This window comes from Opisthocomus hoazin, chromosome 9, assembly GCF_030867145.1.
Source record: "Opisthocomus hoazin isolate bOpiHoa1 chromosome 9, bOpiHoa1.hap1, whole genome shotgun sequence".
Classification (NCBI taxonomy): Eukaryota; Metazoa; Chordata; class Aves; order Opisthocomiformes; family Opisthocomidae; genus Opisthocomus; species Opisthocomus hoazin.
This window is the reverse complement of record NC_134422.1, coordinates 22,998,620-23,026,186: the sequence shown is the minus strand read 5'-3', so window position 1 is coordinate 23,026,186 and position 27,567 is coordinate 22,998,620. Positions and strand designations below refer to the sequence as shown.

At 41.5% G+C, this 27,567-nt stretch overlaps 2 protein-coding genes across 4 annotated transcripts; both read right to left on the bottom strand.

Moving 5' to 3' along the window:
• Positions 1 to 193: 193 nt before the first annotated feature.
• On the bottom strand, positions 194 to 8,913 carry KLHL41 (kelch like family member 41). The gene is made up of 6 exons (XM_009934064.2): positions 7,715 to 8,913; positions 5,154 to 5,311; positions 4,954 to 5,061; positions 3,932 to 4,117; positions 1,992 to 2,138; positions 194 to 1,181 (listed from the first exon to the last, which is right to left on the bottom strand). Exons 1-6 carry the CDS (start codon positions 8,822 to 8,824, stop codon positions 1,070 to 1,072), a joined length of 1,821 nt encoding a protein of 606 aa, XP_009932366.1. The 5' UTR covers positions 8,825 to 8,913; the 3' UTR covers positions 194 to 1,069.
• A 1,120-nt stretch (positions 8,914 to 10,033) lies between these two features.
• BBS5 (Bardet-Biedl syndrome 5) lies at positions 10,034 to 26,124 on the bottom strand. Of its 3 annotated transcripts, none has more exons than XM_075430863.1 (12): positions 25,990 to 26,123; positions 24,313 to 24,395; positions 23,400 to 23,465; positions 21,478 to 21,527; positions 20,673 to 20,800; positions 19,649 to 19,784; positions 17,310 to 17,405; positions 16,720 to 16,782; positions 13,752 to 13,886; positions 13,555 to 13,638; positions 11,755 to 11,778; positions 10,034 to 11,638 (listed from the first exon to the last, which is right to left on the bottom strand). In XM_075430863.1, the coding sequence occupies exons 1-12, from the start codon at positions 26,049 to 26,051 to the stop codon at positions 11,537 to 11,539; spliced, it is 1,029 nt and encodes a 342-aa protein (XP_075286978.1). In that variant the 5' UTR covers positions 26,052 to 26,123; the 3' UTR covers positions 10,034 to 11,536. The 3 variants fall into 3 exon arrangements, with proteins under 3 accessions (XP_075286978.1, XP_075286979.1, XP_075286980.1); XM_075430864.1 differs by lacking the exon at positions 25,990 to 26,123 and adding an exon at positions 25,311 to 25,818; XM_075430865.1 differs by lacking the exons at positions 16,720 to 16,782; positions 17,310 to 17,405 and having other exon boundaries at positions 25,990 to 26,124.
• Between the last annotated feature and the right edge of the window lie 1,443 nt (positions 26,125 to 27,567).

The following is a 27,567-nucleotide window of genomic DNA, read 5'->3' as shown; positions in this document are numbered from 1 at the left end:
TAGGTTTGTGACACCTTCTTTATTCAGTGGAGAAATCCTTTGAAGAGAGACTCTGTAATAAAGTTGTGGGTATGCTCTACTTTAAGAAAACGGAGTGCTTGGTTTTGGGCGAAGGCTGTACTAATAAATCTGTGTCCTGTCACTGGTGGTGATGATGAGCTCATCACTAAAAGAGACACCATCAAGTGATAACTTCTATAGTTTGAAAAACAAAGTTTAATTGTTAAAAATTTCAACATCAAAAGGCATAAACTCTGTTAGATGAAAAAGTCCTCTCTGCCATAGGTATTTGCTGATGATCAGTTCTTCCAGGACTTCTTCATGAATGCTTGTTAATGGCCTCAGATCTCTGAGAAAAACTTCCATGAAATATTTGCTTTGGAAATAAATATAAAAGCATAAAAAAGTGGAACATCCTTGCTACCAGAAACTTGTGAACTCTCCCTTTCTTCACGTCTGGCTACTAGTACAGCTTTGGCTGAGATATTGGCATTTCTTAGGCCAGAGTATTAGGCCATTTTTGTTTTCAGTATGCACTTCAGTTGCAGGCTAAATTATTTTTAGAAGGCTTTACTGAAAATATTTTCAAGATATGACTGAAGAATGCAGGATTTACATACATTGCTGAAGGGGGAAATCAGGCTGTACGAACAGCCAGTTAGAATAAAAATAGCTACCTACTAGTTGTATTTAACTTAACAATTAATTCATAGGCGTTGTTTGGAGGATAAGCCACCACTATCCTGGATTGTCTGATTGTAAGGAAGTCTAACTAGTTCTATTGGCAATTTCACAGAGTGAAAAATGGAGTTCTCTCCGAAATCTTCATTTATTCTAATCAACATTAATTAGAATTCTTCAGGATTTTAAACGTTGGCAAAAATTCTGTTGTTGTTGGTTAGCCTCTAAATATCTTACGACTTGGACAGACAGATGAAATGTTTAACAGTTAACAGTATAACTAGTATGCTGCTACAAAACTCTGTACAATTTGGGGACATTTCCATGCAACAAACCCAGAAGAACCTATCGAAACTCCTTCACCATACCACGTTTTCCAGCATTTTGTTTACAGTTTTGATAGCTTGAAGAGGTTTAAGCGGGTAGCCAGGCAGGAGGCTCCAGTAGCATATCGGATCTCTTTCAGTATGCCAATCCACTCCTTCTTTTCATCATCGTACCTGCATTTAACAAAATAAGGTCAGAACACAGCTTCTTAAAATTGGAGTTTGATGCTTCATCGCACATACATGAAAAGGGGGGATAGTCTGCATGTTCCCAAGGCTTGTAGCAACCCTGTGCTGAAGGATGCCACAAAAGGCTGCGTTTGTCCTCCAGAACAGAACATGCGCATGTGAGTTATCTGTTTCCTGTCATACTTTAATTACTTCTGTAAAAGCTTCCTCTGTGTCTTAAGCATCTTCAGGTTCTTACATATAAAGGTGTTTTTTCTGGGAATTCTTCCTATCCTTCTGCCAGTTAAAACTCCTGAATTTACCTTAGCAACTGAAGAGTTGTCACTGCTACCATGATTTAGATTAAAAAAAAAAAAAAAAATCTAGGAGATAGGGATTTCTGATTCGCTTGGAACAATTACTCATTTGACTATTAACACAGGAATATAGACAAACCTCTGTGTACACAGGCTTTTCTGCATAAGAATGTCACGAAACAGAGAATGGTTTTACAGTACACTTACAAGGCTACACCTGCCAAGAGACAGGGTAACTTACTCTTTTAAGGAGTAAAAGAATCTGAAGATCATGACTCAGACTGTTCAAATTATTAGCAGGTGGGAGTAGCCGTTAGATCCAAGTCTCACGTTTATTTGTCACTTTCTGACAAACATTTCTGTCAACAAGTGCTTTATAACCTGTGCTATGGTTCATTTCCAGAGTTAAAGAGAAAACCAATTTTACCCTCCAGTGTCCACAAGCCTCAGTTTTAAGTATAGCTTTCCAGCAGGAAAGCATGATTAAAATTAAACTTACTTCCATATGTCAGTGACTTCACTGGGTGCAAATTCTTTAGATTCAAGCTGAATCATTGCAAAGCCTCCAATAGCGTACAAAGCTCCACTTAAGGTGACTAAACTGATGGAACTTCTCTCTTGGGGAAATTCAGGCATAATCTCCCACCTAAAGATGAAAAGAAAAACCTAAGTTAAACACATGAGACATATCCTAAACTGAATGCACTCAAATACCCCTCTGGGTGACAGAAATTCAGGTACCAAGGACCACTTGAGTGAGTGGTTTAGTAAAAAGAACAAAATCTGAGATTTATCAGCAGTGAGTTTCCGCGTCTCCATCCCCACAGGGATGTCCTGCAGGCCTTCAGTGACGGAATTACACCGTGATGACATCTCTTCCCAGAGGCCACTGCTTACAGGGCGCCTGGTCCCATCATCAGTAATAGGCTTCATGCAGATGTATTGTCCCCCAGCTACTCTCATTTTTTTCCCTATAGTTTCCAAAATGCATATTCATTTCAAGTGACACTGACAGAATAATTCAACTAAAAAAAAGTCATTGGAGCTGATTAGCATAATTTCAAATTTTCTGCCACTTCACACCTATAAGCATGTAAAATATCCAGACATCCCACTTCTGGATAATGTCAACATCAAAACCAACAGGCTAATTTGCCTCTCTTGCTTGTGTGACTTGACTGTAACAAAATGGAGTAAAGCAAGACCAGAACCTGCACATTTTTCAGCCCACAAGCTGCACGTGTTTCTGAACAATGGAAGAGAAGAATGTGCTAAACATCATGGTAACAAAATGACCTTCATTTTCCTTTGCTTCCTATAGAAGGTGTGAAGTCCAAAGTTCCCTCACAGAATTACTTCTTGCATATTCATAGTTTGTATTGTTAAATTTTATAAGCAAGCCTAGCTTTGGGATAGCATACATTGAAGTTAAAACTTTTGTTGTAGGTTGATGCCACCTGTCAGTGACGACGGCACAGCTAAACGTGTTCATGTACCGTAGAAGTGCTTATTAATAAAATAAAGGTGCATCCAGGAACACTTACAAGTTTGAGCTATGATAATAAAGCTTTACTGATATTATTATAAATAAAAGTTTGTAAATAGGATGATAGGAAGGAAAAGTAACAACAAGGAAAATTAAGAGTAGGAAGACACAGATACAGAGGGTATAAAGTCCTGGAAAATCACAAACATTTTGGGGATGTTGGCTGCAAAAGATTCTGGCTATGAGGAAGAACACTGGAAAGTATCTGGATCAAATAAGTCAGCTAATTCCAGGTATGACTTCCTATCTTTTGTCATTACTTTATAGTATTTCAGAGCATGCACTTTAAATTCAAAGTATTCCTGGAGTTTTTGTACTAAAAAATAAGCAGAATGCCTGTCACTAACTACTGATGAATGGTGTTTGCCGTCACAAGGTAAGTGAACAGCAAGACTTCACAAGGCCGTGTACCCAAAGGATGTTCAGCTGGTCCTGATCAGGCACCCAGGTTCCCTTGCTGGGGTTTCAGGTTTAGTGCCAGTGCGGTTTCAACTCAATTGCATGGCCCTTGCCAATCTCTCCCACTTCTCCCCAGTTACACCAGCACAGCTGTTTATGCGACTGTGTGGTCTACTACACTTGGGAATATTCAGACTTTAAAAAAAAAAAGAATTAAAAAAAAGGATTAGAGGGTGAGTTATTGTTGCTACATGAGCTCTTTGATCATGTTTTGCAACGTAGCTATGCTAGCACAGAAAATGCGTGTGGGGGCAGGAAAAATGGCCAGAGATACGCGCCCTTAAGCTGGTGCTGCTTCTGCTGAAGATGTGAATGTAGACCAAGTATCCCAGGGGGAGTGTGGGCACCTGAGCACCTTTGTGACTTATCTGAGAGCTCCCAAAAGCCTAGACGATCAAATGCTTGCTTAAAAATAGCTTGGGTATTGCACTCACTTATTGGTGGTCAGGTCAAAAGCTTCAACAGATGCAGTAAGGCCTTCTTCAGTGACACCACCTGCAATGACAATCTTGCCCTTATGGATAGCCGTCCCAAACATAGAGCGAGCCACTTTCATTGGAGCCAGGTCTCTCCAGTCCCCTTTCTTGGGATTGTATACAAATAGTCTGTTAGTGCATTTCCTGGGGAGGAAAAAGAAAACCTGCCATCATTTCTAATGAACTTCTCGCTTGTTCCAAGCAAGACCTAGTTGAGGTGGATGGTATGATAAGACCCATTTCTGCTCCGTGAGATCCTTTCTTGTATCTGTCTCATCTGGGAATCTTTGCATGTCTACAAAGCACTGATCACACCCATGGAACTAAATCAAATGTTAAATGCTGCTTACACAGGGCAGCAATTTCACTGTACCTTACAGGAGAAAGTCAATGTCCTTTCTCAGCACATTCTATTCAGATGGATTTGTGAAGGAATGTATGACAAAGGTTATAAAAGACAGATTATGCTGCTCTTTTGGCTGATTTGACAAGCTTGTATCTTAAATTTGCCCTATACAAACCCTGAAAACTTACCACCACATGCTCAGTGTGAGCAGAAACTTTGATTTTCCTAATGTTACACCCATTAAGGTGGAACAGGCATCACAGGTCAGAAAAGTTGAAAGACTGACACAGTAATTCCATGGCACCTAAATATTCCTATCTGGAAGGAAATAATACTTTCAGTGAGGGTCCTCATAGCTATCTATCACTAATGTGTCTGCCTGGTAAGTAAAATTTGCCTTAGAACTAAGTACAGTCATTAACATAACTAGAGGAGATTACAATTTATACACAGTTTTACCACATAATGAGAAAGATAACCTATATACATGTGTTCCCCTCTGCCAAAGAGTTAGCAACCTTAATCCAGAGATGTGAAAAAAGGAGACCCTGATTTCTGAGCGTGAGGACACATCATCTATAAAGGACCAACCAAATAATGTTGTAAATTGTCAAGAAAAGACTTAGACACTCACTTGTCATCAGTTTTTCCGCCAAGACAGTGTATCAACCCATTGTTTGAGATAGTAGCATGACCATACACTTTGATGGGTAGTTTTTTGATCTCCCCCCATTTCATTGCCCTGGAAGAAGAAGAGTATCACCGTCAGGCTCTTTCGACTAACAACGGGCTATTTAGAAGCCCTCAGTGGGCACGATGAAATTTTAAACATACACAGGATCGTAGCACAATACTGAATCCAGAGACTCCTCAGTGCGAAGGTCCTTGCCTGCGATGACATAGATCTTGCTGTCAGACTCCCCCAGCCCGAAGAGGCACCTGGCTGACGGCAGCGGAGGAAGGGCAGCCCACTCACCAGCGATGCTATCCAGCTGAAAGTGCATCAGAATACAAAGTGTTAGGAAAGGCGAATAGTAAAAATCCACACAACGAACATCGTTTCACAAAATTAATTGCACTCAGTGTGTCCCAACAGCTCACCTGCTTGCCTGAACAACCTGCCCTTCCCTCAGCACAGCTAATGAATGATGACTTCTACCCACCCATGCTTCATGGTGCTCAGACCTGGCAGAGTCAGTGCCACACAGCTTGCTCCGCATCTACTCATCCTCACAGTTTCTTTCCCTCTTTACTATGCTCCTCTTCTTTGTTTAAAGGTCCCTCACTCTTTGGGTTTCCCACCGCATGCTGGAAAGAATAAGCTGTTGTTCTTCCTGCCTGCAGGGAGCAGACACTCCTGCCGTGTCACACCTATACAGTTAGCTGTTGTGCTCCTCGCTCCAGTGAGAGATGCCAGACGTCCTCACATGGTTCCTCCTAACGATCAGGAAACATTGCATGGTAAATGGCACAGATGTTTCTTCTGCAGTCCCTAGAGCAAAAGAGGTCGTGTTTCATCACAAACACCCTCAAAAACTCCTGAGATCTCTGAAGGCACAATGAATAAAGACTTCACTCCTAAGCAAAAAAGGCAGGCAGTGCAGCTCCACTGGCAATAATATTCGTGTCATCTCTGCTGAAGTACTCCCATGTCCGTCTCAGTTCACATCCAGTATGTGAGAACACCTAAGGAGAAGCAGCAGCAGGAGGACAGAAGAAAAAACAATCCAACGAAAAGATTCTCCTAGAACTGTGGTGCTTAATTTTTGGTTTGATCCGAGAACTTACAATTGAATCTGAACGCTCCCTAACATTCAAAAAGAGTATTTTCTCTCTTCTATTGCATAGAGATCTGCTTGACAATGTACAGGAAGGGAAGGTAAAATGTGAGTTTGCGTGAGCGTAAAGGCGTCTGACAGGAAGCAAGAGAAAGTTCAGTCAAAGTACTCAGATCGAGGTTTAGCTCAGTGACATCCTTTTTCTAGAGGTAGGTTCCACAGCCACGCTCCCCATGCTAAAATACATCTCCCAGGTTCCACAGACCACCCATACTGGACAGGAAGCTTTATTGCAACAGTGAAATTCAGTTCATGGACATGGGCTGCCCCAGTAGCTGGAGCTGGGAGGTGCAATGGGGAGAAGATGTACCCATTACAGATCACAGCACGCATAGCGGATCAGTCTTGGAGATGACACACCTACTGATGATAGGGTGTAAACTAGTTGCACATTTCTGAGCCAGTGGCAGCCTTGTTTTCACCTGGGTTGCTAGCTACCAGATAAAACGCTAACAGGTGCTTCACTGATGGAAAAAGGGAGATTAGCAAGTGAAAATCGATTTGGCCTCACTTTAACATTTTAGAGGGAACAACAGCCACATGGGCAATGCAAAGTATTTTAACTCTAGCCAGCAGCAGCAGCAAGCGAGCTTAAAGGTGACAAGTGAGAGAGCAGGATGTATGTGAAATCGCAAGGAGCCATACTCCTATAAACACTTAATAATTGCACTTTTTTAATAGCTGAAGGCTTTATTCATATTGAAACAGGAACTACTCTCACCCTTTTAGGCCAATGTGCCTAAAGACAGGACATGGCCAGCAGCATATTGCATAATTCACCGTGAGCTAGTTTAAATACCCCCAAAGCATGTAGCCAGGTAGCTAAAAACACAACAGAATTAGTTTCTGGTGTAAGCATGCCAAATTGTATTTTTGATAATTTTTCTCGAATGTGTTGCAGAAGTTACAGTTTGTTTTAATTGGCCTTCTATTTATACAGATTTACAAAGATAGAAAATCATGCTCTTGGTTGAAGCATGGTATTTAGTGTACTGACATTGACAGTTTGCCAAGAAAACAAGCTTCTTCCTCTAAATTATGTATTTTAGAATGCCCTTAGGTTTTCAGATGTAAATGTGACAAAAGGACTTCCAAAATTCTAGTGACAGAAAGGACATTTAAAATTTGCACTTTACTGCTGTCCTAAAAATATTTCAGATGCAAAAAAAGAAAGTCATGTCATTAGATCTAAAGCAGCTAAGCAGTCAACTTTCATGGAAGTTAACAGAAATTCACAAGAGGTATTTGACAAAAATATTATTAGAATTAACTTTAGGCATCTGTACCATGAAAAATCTGGGCCTTAAACAATGAAAGCCGGTGCCTAGATACAACATACTAATCCTTTTCATCTTTTCTGCGATCTCACCAGGGGCTTGATCGTGACAGAGAAGATGCAAGTCCCTTGGTTTCATTGCTCTCCCCGAGACAAGGATAGCTCTGTCTAGATACTTCTCTCCATTGACCATACAGAGAGACCGGACAACTCCCATAGAAATACTTTCCAGTAACTCTTATCAGCACCTGTTATTGCACCAGCAATTCTAAAGCTTATACCTGGAAGAAGTATGACTGGAAAGGCTGGTCCTTGTTCTCCTCTTCCACATACAGTCCTCCAACAATGTAGACCTGATTTTGTTTGGTGACTATACTGGAATGGTTTCTGGGAATCTGTTCTGCCAGGGCTGCTAGGTAGCATTCGTTTTCAAGAGGATCATAAGCTACCGCAGCAGTGTCGTTAACCAGAAGAATCAGGTCTTTGACAAACATGCCGTGCCTGGGAAGGTCATTTAGGTAGCCAGGCAGTAAATCTTCATCTCCGACATCGCCATTCACCTCCCCTTTGGTTGACTTTTCTGTACTTTTGCTAGAGTCAGGCAGTTTTCCTGCAAAAGCATCTTTAATAATCTTTACTTTCTTCTGAAGGTCTGAGTTGCTTTTAATTATATCATCCTTCTCAACATGGTCTTTGAAATATTTTTCTGGCATCAGACGAAAACGTATGCAGTCAAAAATTTCCCCCAGGCTCTTTACTCTGTTCTCTTTGTCTGCTCGGACCCATCTCATTACTGCTTCAAATACCAGCTCTTCCTTCTCTACGTTTAGGCTGTCAGGTGAAATAACAGAGACAAGTTCATGCGGGGCAAGCTGCATGAAGTCCTCCTCTTTGCAGATCTGCACAAAATGATCTGAAACAAAATCACGGGCCGAAAATGCAAGTCTTGGGCAATCAAGCAGAACGCCTAATCGCAGGATGGCCAGACAGTTACCAACAGCAAGCCTCTTCTGAAGGTAGGAGACGCACACAGTGAATACAGAAGGGATCTGAAAGCGACTGGCCAAAGCAAAAATATCTTGCACGTTAGAATCATTAAGATCAATACTGGCTGAATAAAGGTATTTGACAATCATATCCAGGACGTTGGGGTCAACATTATCTAGAACTACCTCCTTCTTTTTCTCTTCATTTTGCTCAGATAAGAAATACTCACGAAAATAAGGGCTACATGCTGACAGAATCAATCTGTGGCAAGGCAGGCTTCTGTCACCAGCTTTTAGAGAGCAATCTATGAACTTTTTCTCTTCGAGGAGTTCCTTGAGGCCATCCTGAAGAAGGGTGGATTGGTAAAGTCTGAGCTCTTCAGTGAGTTCCCTCTGGGAATCCATTTTGCAAATACTTGGGAAAGGGGAGGGAGCAGAAAACTTTAGCTGCTGCCTGCCCAAAGTTCTGTCCGTGAAAAAGGCAGACCAACGTACTTTGCCCTGTCCGAAGCCTCTGCAACTTAATCTCGCTTGCTAAATATAGGTACATACTCTTACAGGTCGGAATGTAGGATGGGTGCTTTGGAAAAAAAAAAAAAAGAGTTGGTCTCGCAGCTGTCAAAAACTGAAAGAAGCAACTGTTGCTTTTAGTCACTACGGCCAGGCTTCGCCATCATCCTCCACGCTGAATCAATGAGATTATGTGCAATGTAAGACTTTATGTGACATGAGTAAGGACAGCAGAATCTGACCCTCAGTGAGACAGCTATGAGCAAGATTGTAAATATACACGTTACCAAATATTCTGGAATAGAAATATTATTAATCAAATTGTCAGTTGCAATTACTGTTCGCTTTTTCAGAGTTGCTTAGTATATCTCATTGCTGCAGTCATAAAAATATTTAAAAACTCCAGAACTTTGAATCAATTATCTATGCTTTAAGATTATATTTTTAAATACCCATATCACATCTGCAATTTCTTCAGATATTGATAATAAGACTTTGAAATTCATTTTGAGCTTCTTCTTAATATCCATTTGGTCTTATTTATTTGTAATCAAAACCCTACTGTTTGGACATTAAATATATGTTATTCGGGTAAAGTTCAGCTTTCAAAAATAATTTAAAATGCATTTTCCACCCTCCAGTAACAAATATTTCAGATATTCTGTAGATATTATCAATCCTTTCAAATTCAGCTGTACTAGAAATGATGTGAACTGCTGTTAAACTAAACTGAAAACACTACACAGGAGAGGTAGACCAGAGAATGGAAAACATGTAATCCACCATATTAACATTATTTAATGGATGTGTAATTTAAAAAACCTAAAAAAAATTCTGAACTTAAACTAAAAATTCCCCAAATCAGACAAGTAGTATGAAAAGCGAATTTAGAAAAACTATGCTTATATTGAAGGTTTCACAATTTAATTTTTATTAAAGGTGGCAATACCAATCCAAAATAATTTGAAATTTAAAGTTGTTTAATGTACCTTGATGAAGGACTTTATTTTGCCCATACAGAGAATGCTTTTTACCATATGGTAAAATGTTCTTTGAATGTAACGGAAACAGGATCAAAACACAACTATTTGAATGCAAGATGAATGAGGTACAACATTATCAAAGTTTATTGAAATTATGATTGCTTTTCAATATAGGTAGTAGATCATTAAAATACATACCTTGAAAGATTGTCTACAAACACCACAATTATATTCACACCACAGTTACTATAACAGTCAGCTGCTAAAACAACAGCTGAGAGCAGAGCTCATTTGACTTTTTCCACTTATAGAAAATAGCGCAGAGGTCTTCTCTCACTAGAAAATGTAACAGCTGCATCTTCCTTACAACAATAAATGACTCATTTCTCTCTAAAACATAACATCATAAAGGTCTAATGACAGACACAGAAGCTATTTGTGTGTGCACTTTTTTCTAGATCATTCCTTAAAAAGTGGTCTAGCCAAAAAAATAATAATAATAAAAAAACTGTATGAGGATATATCTGGATCATAATTAAGTAACTGGAATGATATGTGCTGAACATTTAACAAAATTACGAGACATGAAAACTATATCTGGATCAGTGTTGCTTTTTGTCAGTTATCAGTAACGCAGCGCTGCTGCAATGACACAGCCAATATGCCTTGATACAGAATGTTCTGCTATGGCAATATTTCTATGCTGCACAACATTAAACAAGTTATGGAAATTTGATTCAGATATAATCATTGAGGGAAAGTACATCACTGTGTATAAATACATGAATACTTTTAACTGAGCATCAAACCATATACCCCACACTGCCCCATCACAAATGGTGACCTCCCTGTACGGAGGAGGAGGCGGCTTCCTTTTCTGACACAATTCCAGGTAAAATGGTCGGTGGTGGCTGGCCCTGGCAGCCAATCACAGCGCAGGATGTAAACACATGGGTCATGAAGTTAAAAAAAAAAAAAAAAAAAAAAAGGTGGCTACCTGCCATAAAATGGCAGCTGAAACACCACAGCAGACCCTGGGTTGTTAGGGCAGGGGGCTTCCTGCTGTGACAGCCTTCTGGGGGAAGCAGGATGGGGTGGCTGGCTCTGCCAATCACACGCCTGAAAACACCTGGGGTACCAGTGTGTCAAAACCCAGTGTCAACCAATCACACAGCAGTATGGAAACATGTGGGGGTATGACCTTTTACGTAATGGCAGCTGAAATAAAATGGCAGCCACCCTGCATGCAGTGAGGCGGGACTTCCCAGGTCCCTGTACCTGACAGGAGGAGGGGAGGAACTTCTCTGGTCCTTGCACCATGTGACCAGAGGAAGGGCGGGACTTCTGGCACTTGTGGATCACGTGACTGCCTGCAGGGGGCAGGGCTTCCAGCAGCGGCTGTGGCCCCGCCCTTTCTTACATCAGCTATGGGTGTCCTCCCACTGCTTACAGAAACAAGGTAATAAATAAAAAGCTTTTACGCATACGAGGGTTTTGCATAATCTTCCCTTTATGACCTATCCTGAGGACATACTACATAACATACGCCTGCTCTCTACCTTTGGCATGTTCCTTCTCTGCTACTGCTGTATTGCTCAGTTCTCTTAACGCGTACCAGTCCAAATCAGGTCATCACTTCCCACAGTCCCTGGAGCGTGAATCCATCCTTTAGCTTCTCAATGGCAAGTCCCAGTTCTTCTGAAAAAACTGGCTCCCCATCATGTTGCTTTTTTGAATGCACGAGATATGAGAGAAAAGAAAATGAAACAGAAGATACTTAAGTAACTTGATTATCCCATTTTAAAAACAGGGATTTGATAGTATGAAAAAAGAGGTTCTTACCTTGTTTTGATCAGCAAAATAAGCCTGCAAAAGAAAGAAAAAACAACTCAGCCTTGAGAAAAAAAAATTACAGTCTAAAACCAAATCTCCTAATATTTTCTTTAAGTCAAAACTGTATTTGGTAAGTTTTCTTCAACAAACCAGTCTGTATGGATTTTACTTTTGTTTTATAAACAAGATCAAAGTTTCTTCTATGCTGACATAATTCACAAAAAGGTTCTAACAGGAATTGGTGATTATGATATTTTTCATTAAATAACAGTCTTCAAATTTTCCATCATAATAAACAAAGATTTTTACATGGCAAAATTTTCATGTTACATTTGTTACACTGACAAATACTTCATACGGAATAAAATGTTAATACGAAGGCAAACTGACAGCATCCCAGTATCTTCCGCCTCATGTGCAGCAGCATTTCTTACTCAATTTCAAAAAATTACTTAAAATGTATACGCAGTATCAAAATTCAGTTAACATCATACGCAATCTAAGAAATGAACACAGAGTAACTGAACAATTAACTACATTATTCTATTCTCAGACAGAGATCTGGGAAAGAAATACAATCTCTCCAATTCTGTGTGTAGGCAAACGAAGACTCAAACTCTTCAGGAACTGAGATCTCTGAAACTATCCAAAGCTCTTAAAGTCTCTGGACCAGCAGGCTCTAGATCTTCATATTTACCAAACAAAGCCTGATCTTGCTTCAGCTGCCCCTCTGGACTGGCAAGAGGCGGCAAAGAAAGTGTTTTCCTGCTCAGCTGGGTCTCAAGCTATACAAGACTCAACAGAACAGCATCAGCTGTCAAGTGTCGTGGAATATTGGTGTGGAGTCACTCCTTGGGTCCTGCCTGAGCTGTGTCTCCTACAGCAACCACCTTCTAGTCATTTACATGACACAGTTATTAAATCCTGGTGATAAAAACACCAATAGCGCAAACAGAATCTACCTTGAAGGAAAAGGTCTTCAACTATGTTGAAGACTGAATAAAAATGTGCAGAAATGGAAAGAAAAAAAGGCAAAAAGTGAGGAAAAAAGAGGGAAAGGAACAGGTAAGAGCTTATCTGCATCGATAACTGACAGCAAAAGAAATGAGGGTGTAAATAAGATTGGTGTTAGTACTACTAGTTTACCAAATTTCAGAGAAGAGATATGAAAACATGTCAATTATCAGTGGGTCAAGGTGAGCTGTGGAAAACCTGGGCAGTCAATCATGCAACAATCATGCTACTGAGTTGCCCAGTAAATGTGGCGATTGCTAGAAGGAAGGTCATCACGCTCCCGGGGAACATAACGCATTTAGAAGTAAACTTTCCTGAAATCCTGGGAGATGGGTACTAACACAGTTTTCCATCCAGGAGAGACTCAAAATTATTGCTCCCTTTCTAAAAATCTTCCAAGTTTGAATCTTAGATGAATGTTGAGCATATAGATATCACCATTTATCAATCTGCTCCAAAAGAAGGAAGACTTGTTTTAATATAATGTATTTGATTGTATGATACTGCTGGTTTTCACGGTATTCCTGATCTTAATGTGTTGAGAAACTATATACAACTACTACTTTAAATATCTACTACTATTTATTTTGAATAATAGTTTGTTTTGAAGTTAAAAATCCATACACGGCATAAATTCCTGTAGTAATTTTGAACAAAAGGCGCGTAGGTGTGTTTTAAATATAGAAAGTTCAGTTGTAGCTTATCTTTAATAGAGGATTACAGCTGTACATTGCTTACAATTGAATAACCAAACAAGAATTATTTTATTTTTTAGTTTTCTGTGGAGCAGCTTACCACAAAAGCATCTGTATGTTCATCAGGTTCTATTTCCACATCATCTTCAACCTGCTCCACTGTTAGGTCTTCAAGAGGCTGAGGCTGCAAATTAAAACACTGGATTAAGTAAATCCATGTATCTAATATGTTTAATATATTTTTATTACTGCTGTTAACACATATTATATATAATTTAAAATACATGAGTGGAGTACCTTTTCTTCCATTTCATAATCCACTCCAAATATAGGGTTAGCTGAATAAACTCTGTGAAGTGAATTAATTTCTTTCACTGCCTCCTGTAGTTTCTCCACGGGGTCTATCTTAAAACCAAGTACATATCCTCCACTCTGTATAACAGAGAAAAAAAGACATTTTTATTAATGTGGCTTATTATTTAAACAACTTTTTCCCCTTGATGGAGACTTGCAGTTTAATGGTAGCAAATTTGTTTGCTGATAAAACTTCATCTTTATTTTGGTATTACTTTATTTTCATTATGCCACTTAAACCATGGGTGAAATAAAACCAATGACAACATTTCTCTATGAGGTAAATAAGCATTTAACTGTTAGCCCATCATATCAATGGGGAACAAACTTCTTACACAGACAACCAAAAGCAAACAAGGATGGGAGAAATTCAAGAAGCGATACTAATGATTTATTCCTAGCTACCTAGCAAATGTTTAGTCTGTTAGATCTTGATGTTGTTACTAAAGGTGGTTTCAGATACAGTAAATAAAGTTAGTGGAACTTTAAAAAAAAATCACCACTAAAAGCATTTCTCATTAAGGTCAAATTGAAGAAAAATAATTTTGTCTCTCAGCAGAATAGATAGGTAAGTGAAAAAGCTTTAAAATAACATTCTTAATTAAGCATAGAAGTAATTAGATCCCAAAGATAATAGCTCAGAAGGCACTGTTTTTAACCGTTATTTATTTTAACTAGTCATGCTGGCCTATTGCTGCTTTGCTTAGAGAAGCCATAACTCATGCTAGCCATACTGACCTTAACATACAGACATGTATGTTATGGCTGAGACAAGAGATGCTGGTCAAACTAAGGAAGAAGAGGGAACTGCACAGGCAGTGGAAGCAGGGACTGGCTTCCTGGGAAGAGTATAAGGAAGCTGCCCGGTTGTGTAGGGATGGGGTCAGGAAGGCCAAGGCACAGCTGGAGCTGAACTTGGCAAGGGATGCGAAAAATAACAAGAAGGGCTTCTACAGGTATGTCAGCCAGAAAAAGATGGTCAAAGAAAGCGTACCCCCGCTCATGAGCGAGACCGGCAAACTGGTAACAGCAGATGAGGAGAAAGCTGAGGAACTCAACAACTTTTTTGCCTCAGTCTTCACTGGCAACCTCTCTCCTCACCCCTCCCAAGTCGATGGATGGCATGAAGGAGACCAGGAGGGTAAAATCCCTCCAGCTGTAAGTGAAGACCAGGTTCGGGACCTCCTGAGGAACCTAAATGTACAGAAGTCCATGGGACCTGATAAGATGCATCCCAGAGTCCTGAGGGAACTGGCTGAGGTAGTTGCCAAGCCACTCTCCATGATATTGGAAAAGTCATGGCAGTCAGGGGAAGTCCCCAGTGACTGGAAAAAGGGAAACATTGTGCCCCTTTTCAAAAAGGGTAGAAAGGAAGACCCTGGGAACTACCGACCTGTCAGCCTCACCTCTGTGCCTGGGAAGATCAGGGAACAGATCCTCCTAGAAGATATGCTAAGGCACACGGAGGCCAGGGAGGTGATTTGAGACAGCCAGCATGGCTTCACCAAGGGCAAGTCCTGCCTCACCAACCTAGTGGCTTTCTATGATGGTGTAACAACAAGGGTGGACAAGGGAAAACCAATGGATGTCATCTGTCTGGATTTTTGTAAAGCCTTTGACATGGTCCCCCACAACATCCTTCTCTCTAAATTGGAGAGCCATGGATTTGATGGGTGGACTGTTTAGTGGATAAGGAATTGGTTGGATGGTCGCAGCCAAAGGGTAGTGGTCAACAGCTCAATGTCCGGATGGAGACCAGTGACGAGTGGAGTCCCTCAGGGGTCCGTTCTGGGACAAGTGCTGTTCAATATATTTATCAATGACATGGACAGCAACATCGAGTGTACCCTCAGCAAGTTTGCAGATGACACCAAGCTGAGTGGTACGGTTGAGACACCAGAAGGATGGGATGCCATCCAGAGGGACCTGGACAAGCTGGAGAGGTGGGCCTGTGTGAACCTCATGAGGTTCAACAAGGCCAAGTGCAAGCTCCTACACCCGGGTCAGGGTAATCCCCGGTATCAATACAGGCTGGGGGATGAAAGGATCGAGAGCAGCTCTGCTGAGAGGGACTTGGGGCTACTGATAGACGAAAGGCTGGACATGAGCCACCAATGTGCGCTGGCAGCCCAGAGGGCCAACCGTGTCCTGGGCTGCATCAAGAGAAGCGTGGCCAGCAGGTCGAGAGAGGTGATTCTGCCCCTCTACTCTGCTCTGGTGAGACCTCACCTGGAGTACCACGTTCAGCTCTGGAGCCCTCAGCACAAGAAGGACATGGAACTGTTGGAGCAGGTCTAAAGGAGGGCTACAAAAAAGATCCGAGGGCTGGAGCACCTCTCCTATGAGGACAGGCTGAGAGAGTTGGGGTTGTTCAACCTGGAGAAAAGAAGGCTGTGGGGAGACCTGATTGCAGCCTTTCAGTACTTAAAGGGAGCCTATAGGAAAGATGGGGACAATCTTTTTAGTAGAGACAGCAGTGACAGGACGAGGGGTAATGGTTTTAAACTAAAACAGGGTAGGTTTAGGCTGGATATAAGGAAGAAATTCTTTACAATGAGGGTTGTGAAACACTGGAACGGGTTGTCCAGAGAGGTAGTGGAGGCCCCATTCCTGGAAACATTCAAGACCAGGTTGGACAGGGCTCTGAGCAACCTGATCTAGTTAGCGGTGTCCCTGCTCACTGCGGGCGGGTTGGACTAGATGACCTCTAGGGGTCCCTTCTGACCCAAAACTTTCTATGATTCTATGATTTTAAGCAGTGCAAAGACAACTTGTTAAAAGTTGTGTTCAAAAGGCCACATGGAAGGAACACTCTAAGTACCTTAAAAGTAGCCCTGTAACATTTCAGAATTAAGAGAACTATTGCACAGAAAAATGTAACCAATGGAAAAAGGCTATTAAAGCTTCTTACCTGCTGAGAACTCTCTATCACAAGCGCCAAGCCAAACTTTGAGTCTCTTATTTTTATTGAACGCTAATGGTAAAGAGATAAAAACTGCTTGTTAAAAATTTTGAATTACTTCACAACAATCTGTGATCTGTTGGGTTTGGGGTTTTTGTTTGTTTATACTGTAGCAGTTACAGTTACTGGTTCTGGAAGCTTGGCTACCAGCATTCCCTCCCATTTACCACTGCAGATCTGAACCAGTGAAACCACAGGGAAAACTGTTTTCATCAGACATGGTAACAGTGGTAACAGTTCATTTCTGAACATCAGGTTCACAGACCATTAATCTCAGCGTATGTAAGTGGCATGAAGCATCATAGGAAGTGTTTTGAAAATTAGAAACATAAGCCATTTTCAACATCTTTACCTGTCCATGAAAGCCCCCGATTAATATGCACAGAAAAAAAACACCTCCCGTGTGGCTGATGCTGGTAAGACTAAACACCTCCCTGACTGTGGGACATGAAATACTAATTTTGGTGAGCTGAGATTGTTAACTGAAGACATGAATTTATGCCCTTTCATTTTGAAAAAGGTTGTTTTAAGATACTTACAATTTGTAGGTATGGTATGCTGACATTAAAGCTGTCATTCATATTTGCATGCCAAACTATTCTCACATTAGTAATAAAAAACGTTCCCAAATTTCCCTATTAAAGAAAAGGTATGTTAGAACTGCTTTGAAGTATAAAGCCTTTTTGCCAAACACGATTACTGCTATCCATTTAAACACAAGCACAATACACATTCATATTCAATCACAAAAGCCTGTTTCTTTCCCACCAAAACTAGTCAAAATGCTTCTATTGATTGCAAGCAAGCACGACCCAATCTTTAAAGGATACAGCACCCAAGTGGTGAAAATAGCTGGAAGCACCTACTTCTGCAGCAAAGCAGGATCAAGTCACAGCACAGCAGAGCTCATGGGAGTACATGAAGAGTCTGAGAGTGTTCTTAATGGTACAGATCTGGAATTGGCGTACAGCATAAGCATAAAGGCATGCGGGTTAAACTTGAGCAATTGTGGAGATGGGTGCCAAGGGAATGTGGAGGAAAGAACTTTTTAGCTTGTCAGGATAGATCCTGTTTCCACTCTGGACTAAAATTGCACAGACAGAAATAACAGCTCCTATTTTCTTTCCTGGCTCTGGGAAATACTTGTAACTAATTCCCTGTAAAATAATATAAATGTTTTCTATTTTTTTCCATAAAGTCTTTAAGTTTTCCATGTTTTAAGACATAGATCCCTATTACAATATTTTCCATTTCCAATAATCAAAAGACAATATAGTCTTACACTGTAGTCAAAGCTGCACGTAAACATACAAATACTGAGCAGAGCACTTCAGAAACAGCATGATTGTCTTTCTGCAGACTCATAAATGTATCTTTTTAACAGGAACTGTATATCTACTTCCTTGCATATTAGCTGAGTCATGTAGAATTTTAAGTTGCCAAAAAGACTTTGTTGTACTGAGTAGCAAATACATGGGACCAGCTGCTCCACGTGCATCAGCTGATGAACTGAATTAAGGGTAATTCCTCTGAGGTTACAAAGCTATAGCAGTACAATTGCCAGATGAAAGCCAAAGCATTTTAACTTTGCTGTAGTCACAGAATCACACACAGAATGGTAGGGGTTGGAAGGGACCTCTGTGGGTCATCTAGTCCAACCCTCCCGCCGAAGCAGGGTCACCTACAGCAGGCTGCACAGGACCTTGTCCAGGCAGGTCTTGAATATCTCCAGAGAAGGAAACTCCACAACCTCCCCGGGCAGCCTGTTCCAGTGCTCCGTCACCCTCAGAGGGAAGAAGTTCTTCCTCATGTTCAGACGGAACTTCCTATGCTTCAGTTTGTGCCCATTGCCCCTTGTCTTGTTGCTGGGCACCACTGAAAAGAGCTTGGCCCCATCTTCCTGACACCCACCCTTCAGATATTTATAAGCATATATTAGGTCCCCTCGCAGCCTTCTCTTCTTCAGGCTGAACAAGCCCAGCTCCCTCAGCCTCTCCTCATAGGAGAGATGCTCCAGTCCCCTCACCATCCTTGTAGCCCTCCGCTGGACTCTCTCCAGTAGCTCCTCATCTTTCTTGAACTGGGGAGCCCAGAACTGGACACAGTACTCCAGATGAGGCCTCACCAGGGCAGTGTAGAGGGGAAGGAGAACCTCCCTCGTCCTGCTGGCCACACTCTTCTTGATGCACCCCAGGATCCCATTGGCTTTCTTGGCAGCCAGGGCACACTGCTGGCTCATGGTTAACCTGTCGTCCACCAGGACACCCAGGTCCCTCTCCACAGAGCTGCTCTCCAGCAGGTCCACCCAAAGCCTGTACAGATGCATGGGGTTGTTCCTCCCCAGGTGCAGGACCCTGCATTTGCCTTTGTTGAACCTCATCAGGTTCCTCTCTGCCCAACTTTCCAGCCTGTCCAGGTCACGCTGAATGGCAGCACAGCCTTCTGGTGTATCTACCACACCTCCCAGTTTGGTGTCATCAGAAAACGTGCTGAGGGTACATTCTAACTCTTCATCCAGGTCGCTGATGAAGAAGTTAAACAAGACTGGGCCCAGTACTGACCCCTGGGGGACACCGCTAGTTACCAGCCTCCAACTAGACTCGGCGCCGCTGATGACAACCCTCTGAGTTCTGCCATTCAGCCAGTTCTCAATCCACTTCACCGACCACTCATCCAGCCCATACTTCCTGAGCTTCCCTAGGAGGATGTTATGGGAGACTGTGTCGAAAGCCTTGCTGAAGTCGAGGTAGACAACATCCACGGCTCTCCCTTCGTCTACCCAGCCAGTCATGTCATCGTAGAAAGCTATTAGATTGGTCAGGCATGATTTCCCTTTGGTGAATCCATGCTGACAACATAGTCTCATTTTTCACTATACCTGGTCACTTGATAAATTCCAAACTCCATTGATTTTATTATATATTTGTTCTTGTGGTAATAATCTCAGTTGCTTGTTTTGAATCAATGCACTTCTCAGCTTCAGATCACGATACATTTTAGAAGTTTCATAAGCTCTGCAAAAATAAAAAATACACGTTACCATTTCAGTGTTTTCTACTGTCTTTACTGTTTCAGCACCAATATGAAATGTTGTATATTTTCAACTTTTCTTACCACCACGTTGCACAAAAGTAAGAGTAATATTAAAACTTCATCAATGTAAACTGTTATATTTCAGCTTTCCTTGATGAAGTTATCTTTAAATTCAAAAGTTTGTGGTTTTTTTTACATCTGTTTTGATCTCCTGTGTTGTTCATGTGCATACTATTTCTTTCTTTTCCTTAACACATTCATCTCCCAGCCTCTGTTGCAAAGCAAAGGTCTTCCAGGTTCCATGTTACACACAGTACGGACATCAAGAATCTTTTATTTTTCAGTGCTGGTTAAGTCACAAACACCCAATATACATATATCAGTACTCCACAGCTCTTAAATAGAAACCCACGGTAATGTATTATGCACACATTCATTCAGATACCTGGTGGGAAACATCCACTGTTTTGTAGTCAGTTAGAGCTTTGACCAGGATTGAACTCTTCATTTCCACTGCATCATCCAAAATTACAGGAAATTATTACAGACAGAAATTATAGATGTAAAATGCACACTGAAATTAGCTCTTTTGTACTTCTATTTGTTCAGATAGTTCATACAAACAAGGTGTATAAACTGTAATCAATGACCGGTGTTAATACACATTCATTTTCATTATGCATAGTTATCTACTAGAATTTGTCATCATTCTCTCCTTCCCTTCCAGAGATTGTCCTCTCCTCTTCTGGGAAAGTTTTATGAATGTTAAATATGGACAATTATATACTCAGTCCACCAGCAGCAGTAATCCCACATATTTGATTCATTGAATTTCTTTAAATGAACAAACATTATTTTAAGTATGCTACCTGTGTACAGCAATAACTGAAGTGAAGAGTCTGGGACTCCCAGGGACAACATTGGTAAATATGAACTCAAATCGTGTGTTGTTACATTTAGTCAATATATACAAAGCTTCTGTCTGCCCTCGTAATTTCTGTAAGGAAAAAATGAAATTTAACATTTTGACAATACAGTAGCTTGACTGTACAGGCAATAACCTTGATGTATTTTCTAAATTCTTGTACTAAATAGTATAGCTGAAGGTGTAATTCTGATTCTACTGCTCTCTTCAGATGAACTCAGTTTTTTTTTGAGGAACTAGCAATTCCATCAACAGTAGAGCTAACAAAGCCTGCCTGCTCCATATTGCAATATCATTACTGAAACAGTATTTTTGGCTTTGTTACCATGTGGGTGCCCAGTGAACCTACATTATCTCCCTGCTAGTTCTTCGCCGCAAGCCAAACAAATGGCTTCACAGTTGCATGTAATTCAGGCTATGTATTTGAAAACTTTCTTGCACAAAATTAGTGCCTCTCTAGACCTTTGTTAAATTTAGACACAATGAGCCAACAGGTGCTTGACTTACCTAGAGGTGAGAAGAATCACCAAACATTGTGATTACATGAGTTTTACTGCTTTAGGAAACTGACTAAAACCACACTCCTATAGAACTGTAAAACTCTCTCAACTTTTAAAACTAAACCTCCATTACTATTCTATTACTGTTCCTACAATTAAACTTTCAGATTATTGTTGAAATAGTGCAATAGTATAAACAATGAATTACAGCTTCTGTTATTATTTTAAAAAGTACTTTTAGAAACTTACTGAGTTGGCAGTTCTTGTAGTTATATTTATAATGCAGTTGTAACCAACGGCTGAAAGTTAAGGGAGAAAAAAACAAAAAAAAGAACGGTTTTGAAAACAAGAAAAAATAATAGTCAAAACTACAACGTATAATATTGAATTTTGTAGCACAGCTTTGGATACTATTTGTGAGAATTATGCATCATGTTTAACGGTCTGGGCTCTCATCACAGAATCAAAGGTTAGTTTAAGCTGGAAAGGACCCTGGGAGGTTGTCTGGTCCGATGCTCTTCTCGAAGCAGGACCAACTCCACCTGGCTGCTCAGGGTACTGTCCAACTGAGTTTTGAATATTTCCAAAGAAGGAGACTGCACAACCTGTTCCACTGTTTGACTGCCATCACTGTGAATGTTTTTCTCCTAATATCTAATGAGAATTTCCCTTGTTTCAGCATCTGACTGTTGCCTCAAGAAGGTCTGTTTCGTCATGACGTTGCCCTAAAGTTTACCCTTATAAACAAAACTTTCTACATTGATATAATACTTTGTAGAATAAGAGCTAAGGAGATGACAAAGGAAAAAAGCAGCAAAATGGAAACTATAAGTGGAGAAGAAATAAAAAGGAAGGGAAAAAACAGTTACAAATTTCATTTTGCCTCTTCTACAGTAGTGCTCTGATACAAAATAAAACCAGACACAATCTCAGCCATTCTCCCTAAAACAAACAGATGCATTAAAATGGTGCTGGGCTAAATCTGAATGTCAAGGACCATCTTGCTACTGATACCAAAAGTAGCACAGCCACTAGGTTCCAAAAAAAAGAAAAAAAAAAACCAAAAGGAGAGCTAGAATTTGTTTTAGGAAGATTCTGCTTCTCCAAAAGCTCAGATGTGGCAGCAGTTATGTAGATAAAAATATTCAGTCTTTATGGAATTAATACTTACGAAAATACTAGAAAAAGACTATTTCCTAGGTTGTTTATCAGAATTTTTCTATAACTAAAAGAAACAGCAATGATCAAAAATGGCATCCAATATTATTTTTTTTGTCTATATATTCCCTTCACATAAGACACAATGCATTATCTTGAAAGCTAGAGAGTATTTTAAACTCTAAAAGCCACAGGTTGGACTTCCTCGAGCTTCTATATGGCTGAATTACTCCCTAAGTTTCTTTGGGATCTCCTCTAAAAAGATCTATTCTAAAACTTAAAATACACAAGCAAGCATTTTTTAAATTTTATAAACACATCCAAAAGTAGCAGTGTGTGTGCATGCACTTACGAGTGCATACATGTATAAGAGAGCAAATGCAGAAAAGCAAGCAGGCAGAGGGCATAAGTTTATATACATTATGAGCAGAATAGAGATTTTCAACATTGAGTGGCTGTTGGGAACTGAGCACTGAAAATAATTTGGGTACAAAGTAAGTGCATCCTGTCCCTGTTTCAGCAAATTAAATTAAATATGAGTAGACCTGCTAGCTACTCATACAGTTAAAATCAGTAGCTTATTTAGAGCTTACAATAGTAAATTTGGAAAGGCAGGTACTTGTGGAGAACAAAAACTGTAGGACAATACAGAATGTGCATAGACAGGTGGCAACAAGAGGTACAAGTAAAGCAAGGTGTGAAGAAACTCAAACTTGTTTTCTTTCTAGAAAAACAAATGAATCCCACATACAGCAAATGAAAAATATACCTGAAGTACTCTTCAACTTCTGTTCTGAGAAATTAACATTGAATATTAATATTTTGCTATGAATTATTATAACATCTTATATATCACAAATAGATTCATTTGTAACAGTTCATTTGAGACTCCACAGAGTAACAGAACTATACTTTACTATTCTGCACTGTAATCAACACTATTGTGAAAGAATAGCATGCCACCACAAAGGAAACACAAAATTTGCAGTTGTTTAACAGGACAGGATACTCACAGAGATTGACTCTGGGCAATGACAATGAGCGCCAAATAATCCGCAAATTCGTCACAAGCAGTCTACCTGGAAATAAGGAGTGGAGATATTTTTAACCTGAATAACTTCCATTAAATTAAATGTACCATTCTGTGGTACATATTTACCTCTAGTTCTGAAACATCAGAACATTCCTTCCCCTTGATAGGAAAAAGAAGAAAAGCACAGGACACCCCAGCAGAAAAATCACTAAACACTTTTTTTTTTTCTTTTTTTGAATGTCAGGAGAAAAAATCCAGCAAGGAAGAAATTAAACAACCTCTAATATATACCAGCATTCATCAAAACCAAACCAAGAACAGTTACTGATTTCACATCCATCTCCCTGTGGTAAAAATTCAGGGACACAATCAGTGCAGAACTGCTCTGGAGAGGAGAAGGAGAGGGCAGTGAGTTAACGGTCGCAGCTGTCTTCATGAATAACCTCACCCCTTCATGTCACATGCAAATCTCTTCAGTTCTGTGCCCTGTACAGCAGTACATCCAACCCCAGGAAGGGTCATCTCAGCATGCTGGCAGCTTCATGCCCTTGCACACGATATATATATTCGTTACTGATTCAGTTTAAACCAGGTTAGGAAAAACTAAGCATTAAACAGGATTAGAGCAAAATATCACTATAATGTTTATAAATGGATTATTCTTACAAGGCTTTTGATTCTAAACAAATTCGGAGACAAGGTTATCACCTTCCTACAACTTTAACAAGAGGTCCTGAAAATACTCCAAGGGTAGACAGATCTGCGAAATAGGCAGGATCTATTTTCTGCAACAGACCACTGATACCAAGTTCAATGGAACCCAGACAAGGCTTTCATGAACCTACACAGGTTAAATACTAGGAAGTTTACAATTTCCACGAGTACACAGTTACCTCTGTCTCCATTGTTTCCTTTGGTATCTTCAACCGACTCCAAACAGTCTATAAGGACCTCACCAGGTCTCATTTTCATTTGTCTAAAAGAAAAAAAAAAACAAGAAAAATTTTTCTAATGAAAAATAGATTAGATTTATCCTCCAAAAGAAGGCCATTTCTATTTCCCCACTTTGCTTTCCTTTCTCCTTTTTTTGCTTAGTGCATGATATGATGAAAAATCTACACATGCACACATACCCACACATTAACATTATATACCTGAAACTGTCATCACTACATCTGACATATGAAAATATTAATACCTTTATTATTAAATTATAACCATAAATAAATTATGCAGCAATTGTGACCAAGCAAACTATACCCCAAAACAGGGAGAAAGTTTCTGAAAATGGGAGAGAAAAGCAAACCAGTTGTATTCACAGCATTTTTGATTGACAGAGTTTGTTGCCTCTTGCTGTACTTCTGCGTCACAAGGAGTGGAGCTAGGATCAGGAAAGAATAGATGCCAGCAAAGCAAATACCAGATGTATACCAACACGTGAAATGCTCCGCTAAATTTCCCACAAAGGGTGTGGTTTGTCTTCTGGGTTTTTTTTGTTTGTTTGTTTTCTTGATTTAACTGGTCAATTATTAACAATTACATAACAACAGATGCAGTGTGAAATTTTGCTGTATTTTAATTGTACTGTGTAAAGCAGCCAAAACTCTTCAGTGTATTGGCATGACAGAAACAAAATGCCTTATCAGGAGGGGAATTCCATGAGATACTACTGGAGATCAGGATCGACACACTAAGTATGGACTGAAGAATACATCACCAGAACAGCACAAAAAGTTATCAGACAGGAGATAGCAAGAATAGTAACAGTAGCATTAAAGAAAATACAGAAGCAGGCTCTCTCTACATGACAGTTCTACAAGAAAATAAGATGGAACTGCTTAAACATCCAAGATACAATTTCACATTTCCAAAATTACCGCAGACCACATGCCTGAGGGACAAGGGGCGTTCTCAGCAGGGTCAACTGCGCAGCACGGAGATGGAGCATCACAGTAGCAAAATCATCACCACCCAGCTGCTAATTCGTAGCTCCGTACCACAGAGGCCACGCAGGGTTCCGCCACAGAAACCCGGAGTTCTCCGTCTCGGTGAGCCCGACGGCCCGCGGGAGGGCAGGGCCCGCAGCGACGAGGCAGCACCGCCGCCACACGGCCCCCGAGCCGGGCCTGCCGCTCGGCCCCGCGCCCGCTGCCCCTTTCCGGGAGCTCAGGCGGCCGACGGCCCAGCAGGGACCTACGGCCTTCTCGTCAGAGGCTGGTACCGTCCCCTCAGGCACACGCGTGGAGCTTACTCCTCAGCGCCAGGTAACGCCACAGGCGGCTGGTAAGAGAATACTCTCCCCTCAGTCCTCCAGAGTGAAACCTTTTTATTTTCTTTTTTTTTCTTTTATAGATTGGAAACGGTGACTGGACTCCACCGACCAAAGCCCCCTAGCCAGAGCCAGCTCGCCCCTGCCGCACGGCCGCACAAGGCCCCCCCCGCCCCGACGGGGAAGGCTCCCAGCATGCACCGCGCCGCGAGCGGCGGCCGTGCTCAGCCCGCCGACAGACGCCGGGCGGGCCCGCAAGCCCTGCCGTGAGGGCGGGAGCAGGCAGGGCAGCGACACTCACTGCGGGGAGATGTCGAAGCGGACGTCCCTGTCCTCCCACAGCACGTCCAGCACCGCGCTCATGGCTGCCGGGCGCGGTGCCGCGTCACGCTCCCTCCGGCGGCTCCGCACGCTTCCGTGGCAACGGGGGCGGTGTCTCGCGCTCCCGCAGCGGTCGGGATTGGCTGCGGCGCTGGACGTGGCGGGGGGGCACCGCCCGCTCTCCCGCCTGCGCTGGCCCCGCCCCCGGCTCAACTGAGGTGGCGGCCGCGGCCGGCGCTGGGGTGGGCTGGAGGGGTCCGGGCCTGGGGCTGCCCGCCGTCTTCCCCGCTCTGCCCGGCTCGGCGGAGCTGTCGAGCAGCCTCGGGCAACGCCGGCGGGCTGGCCTGGTTGCAGAGGGGAGCGGAGTGCGTCGGGTCATTGGAACATGGGGTAGCGGCAGCTTCTCCGCGCGACTGAGTTTTGTCTGGTGCGAGGCAACACCCGTACTGCCATGGACGATTGTCAAGCCAGACCCTGTACAGCTGGTAAACCTAAAGCCTGTGAAACCCTCGCTTACTTGGTAAATCACAGCTTCAAGTCCTGTGGTTTTGTTGTTTTTTTGTTTTAAAATAGATGGGATGTATCCTAATAATTTGGAATAACTTGAAAATTGTATCTAGCCAAATCTCAGTACAAATCATAGGAAGAAACTTATCCTTTGCCAGGTCTTTTGCTGGAGCTGGTCCCTGAGTTGGTGAGGAGCCCGTTGTCACCCACCTGGATGTCAGTACAAACCCAATGAAGTAGAAAATGTCGTCAGCGCTGCCCCTCCCGCCTCCTGGCCCTCCGCCTGCCCTCCCTCCTGCGCTGGCGGGAGAGTGTCGTGCCGCTGTGGGCAGGTGGTGGGCTCTGCTGCAGGCCCGGCGGGACTGTGCCGAGGGGTCTTGAGGTGGGAAGGGTAGCGGCTCTTTGACTTCAGGCCGAAGGCCATTTTTCGTTGATGTGCTGAGCTTACTTGTTCAGGAGGAAAAACCCTACAAACACAAGCGAAAATGATCGTCAGGTTTCACATGCAGGAGTGCCTAACCTGAGATGTTCAATCTTGTTAAGGGCTGTGGCAGAAATCCCCTTACGTCATCAGGAGCACATGTAAAAGTAAGTGTAATTTAGCAGTGAGGTAAGATTTTAATCCTCTAAATGTACCATTATCCATTCTCTGTCCTGGCAGTAAAACCAGAAATATTTTATTAGAAACAAGCTTTTAAGTATGTAAGTCAATTAATAAAAATACACCATATACAGGCAGACATAAATGCCAAAAGCAACATGGCAGTGACGGGCAATAAAGAAGAAACTCTATGCTGTGTTTGATGTTCCGAACATAAGTTTAGAAATTATTTTAAGAAGGATTAAAACAATAAAATGCATTTAAAAATTAGACTTGGCTTTCAGAAGCGAAACGCATGTCAAGGACCATTTTAGACATAAACTAACCTAATTTAGTCTCTCATATAAATCTGTGGATATGTTTTAACTGCATTTGTCATGTATCTTGCTAGCTAATGGAAACTGAGGAAAGTTTACGGAAAAAAGGACTAAATGTAACTGTGATGTGGTT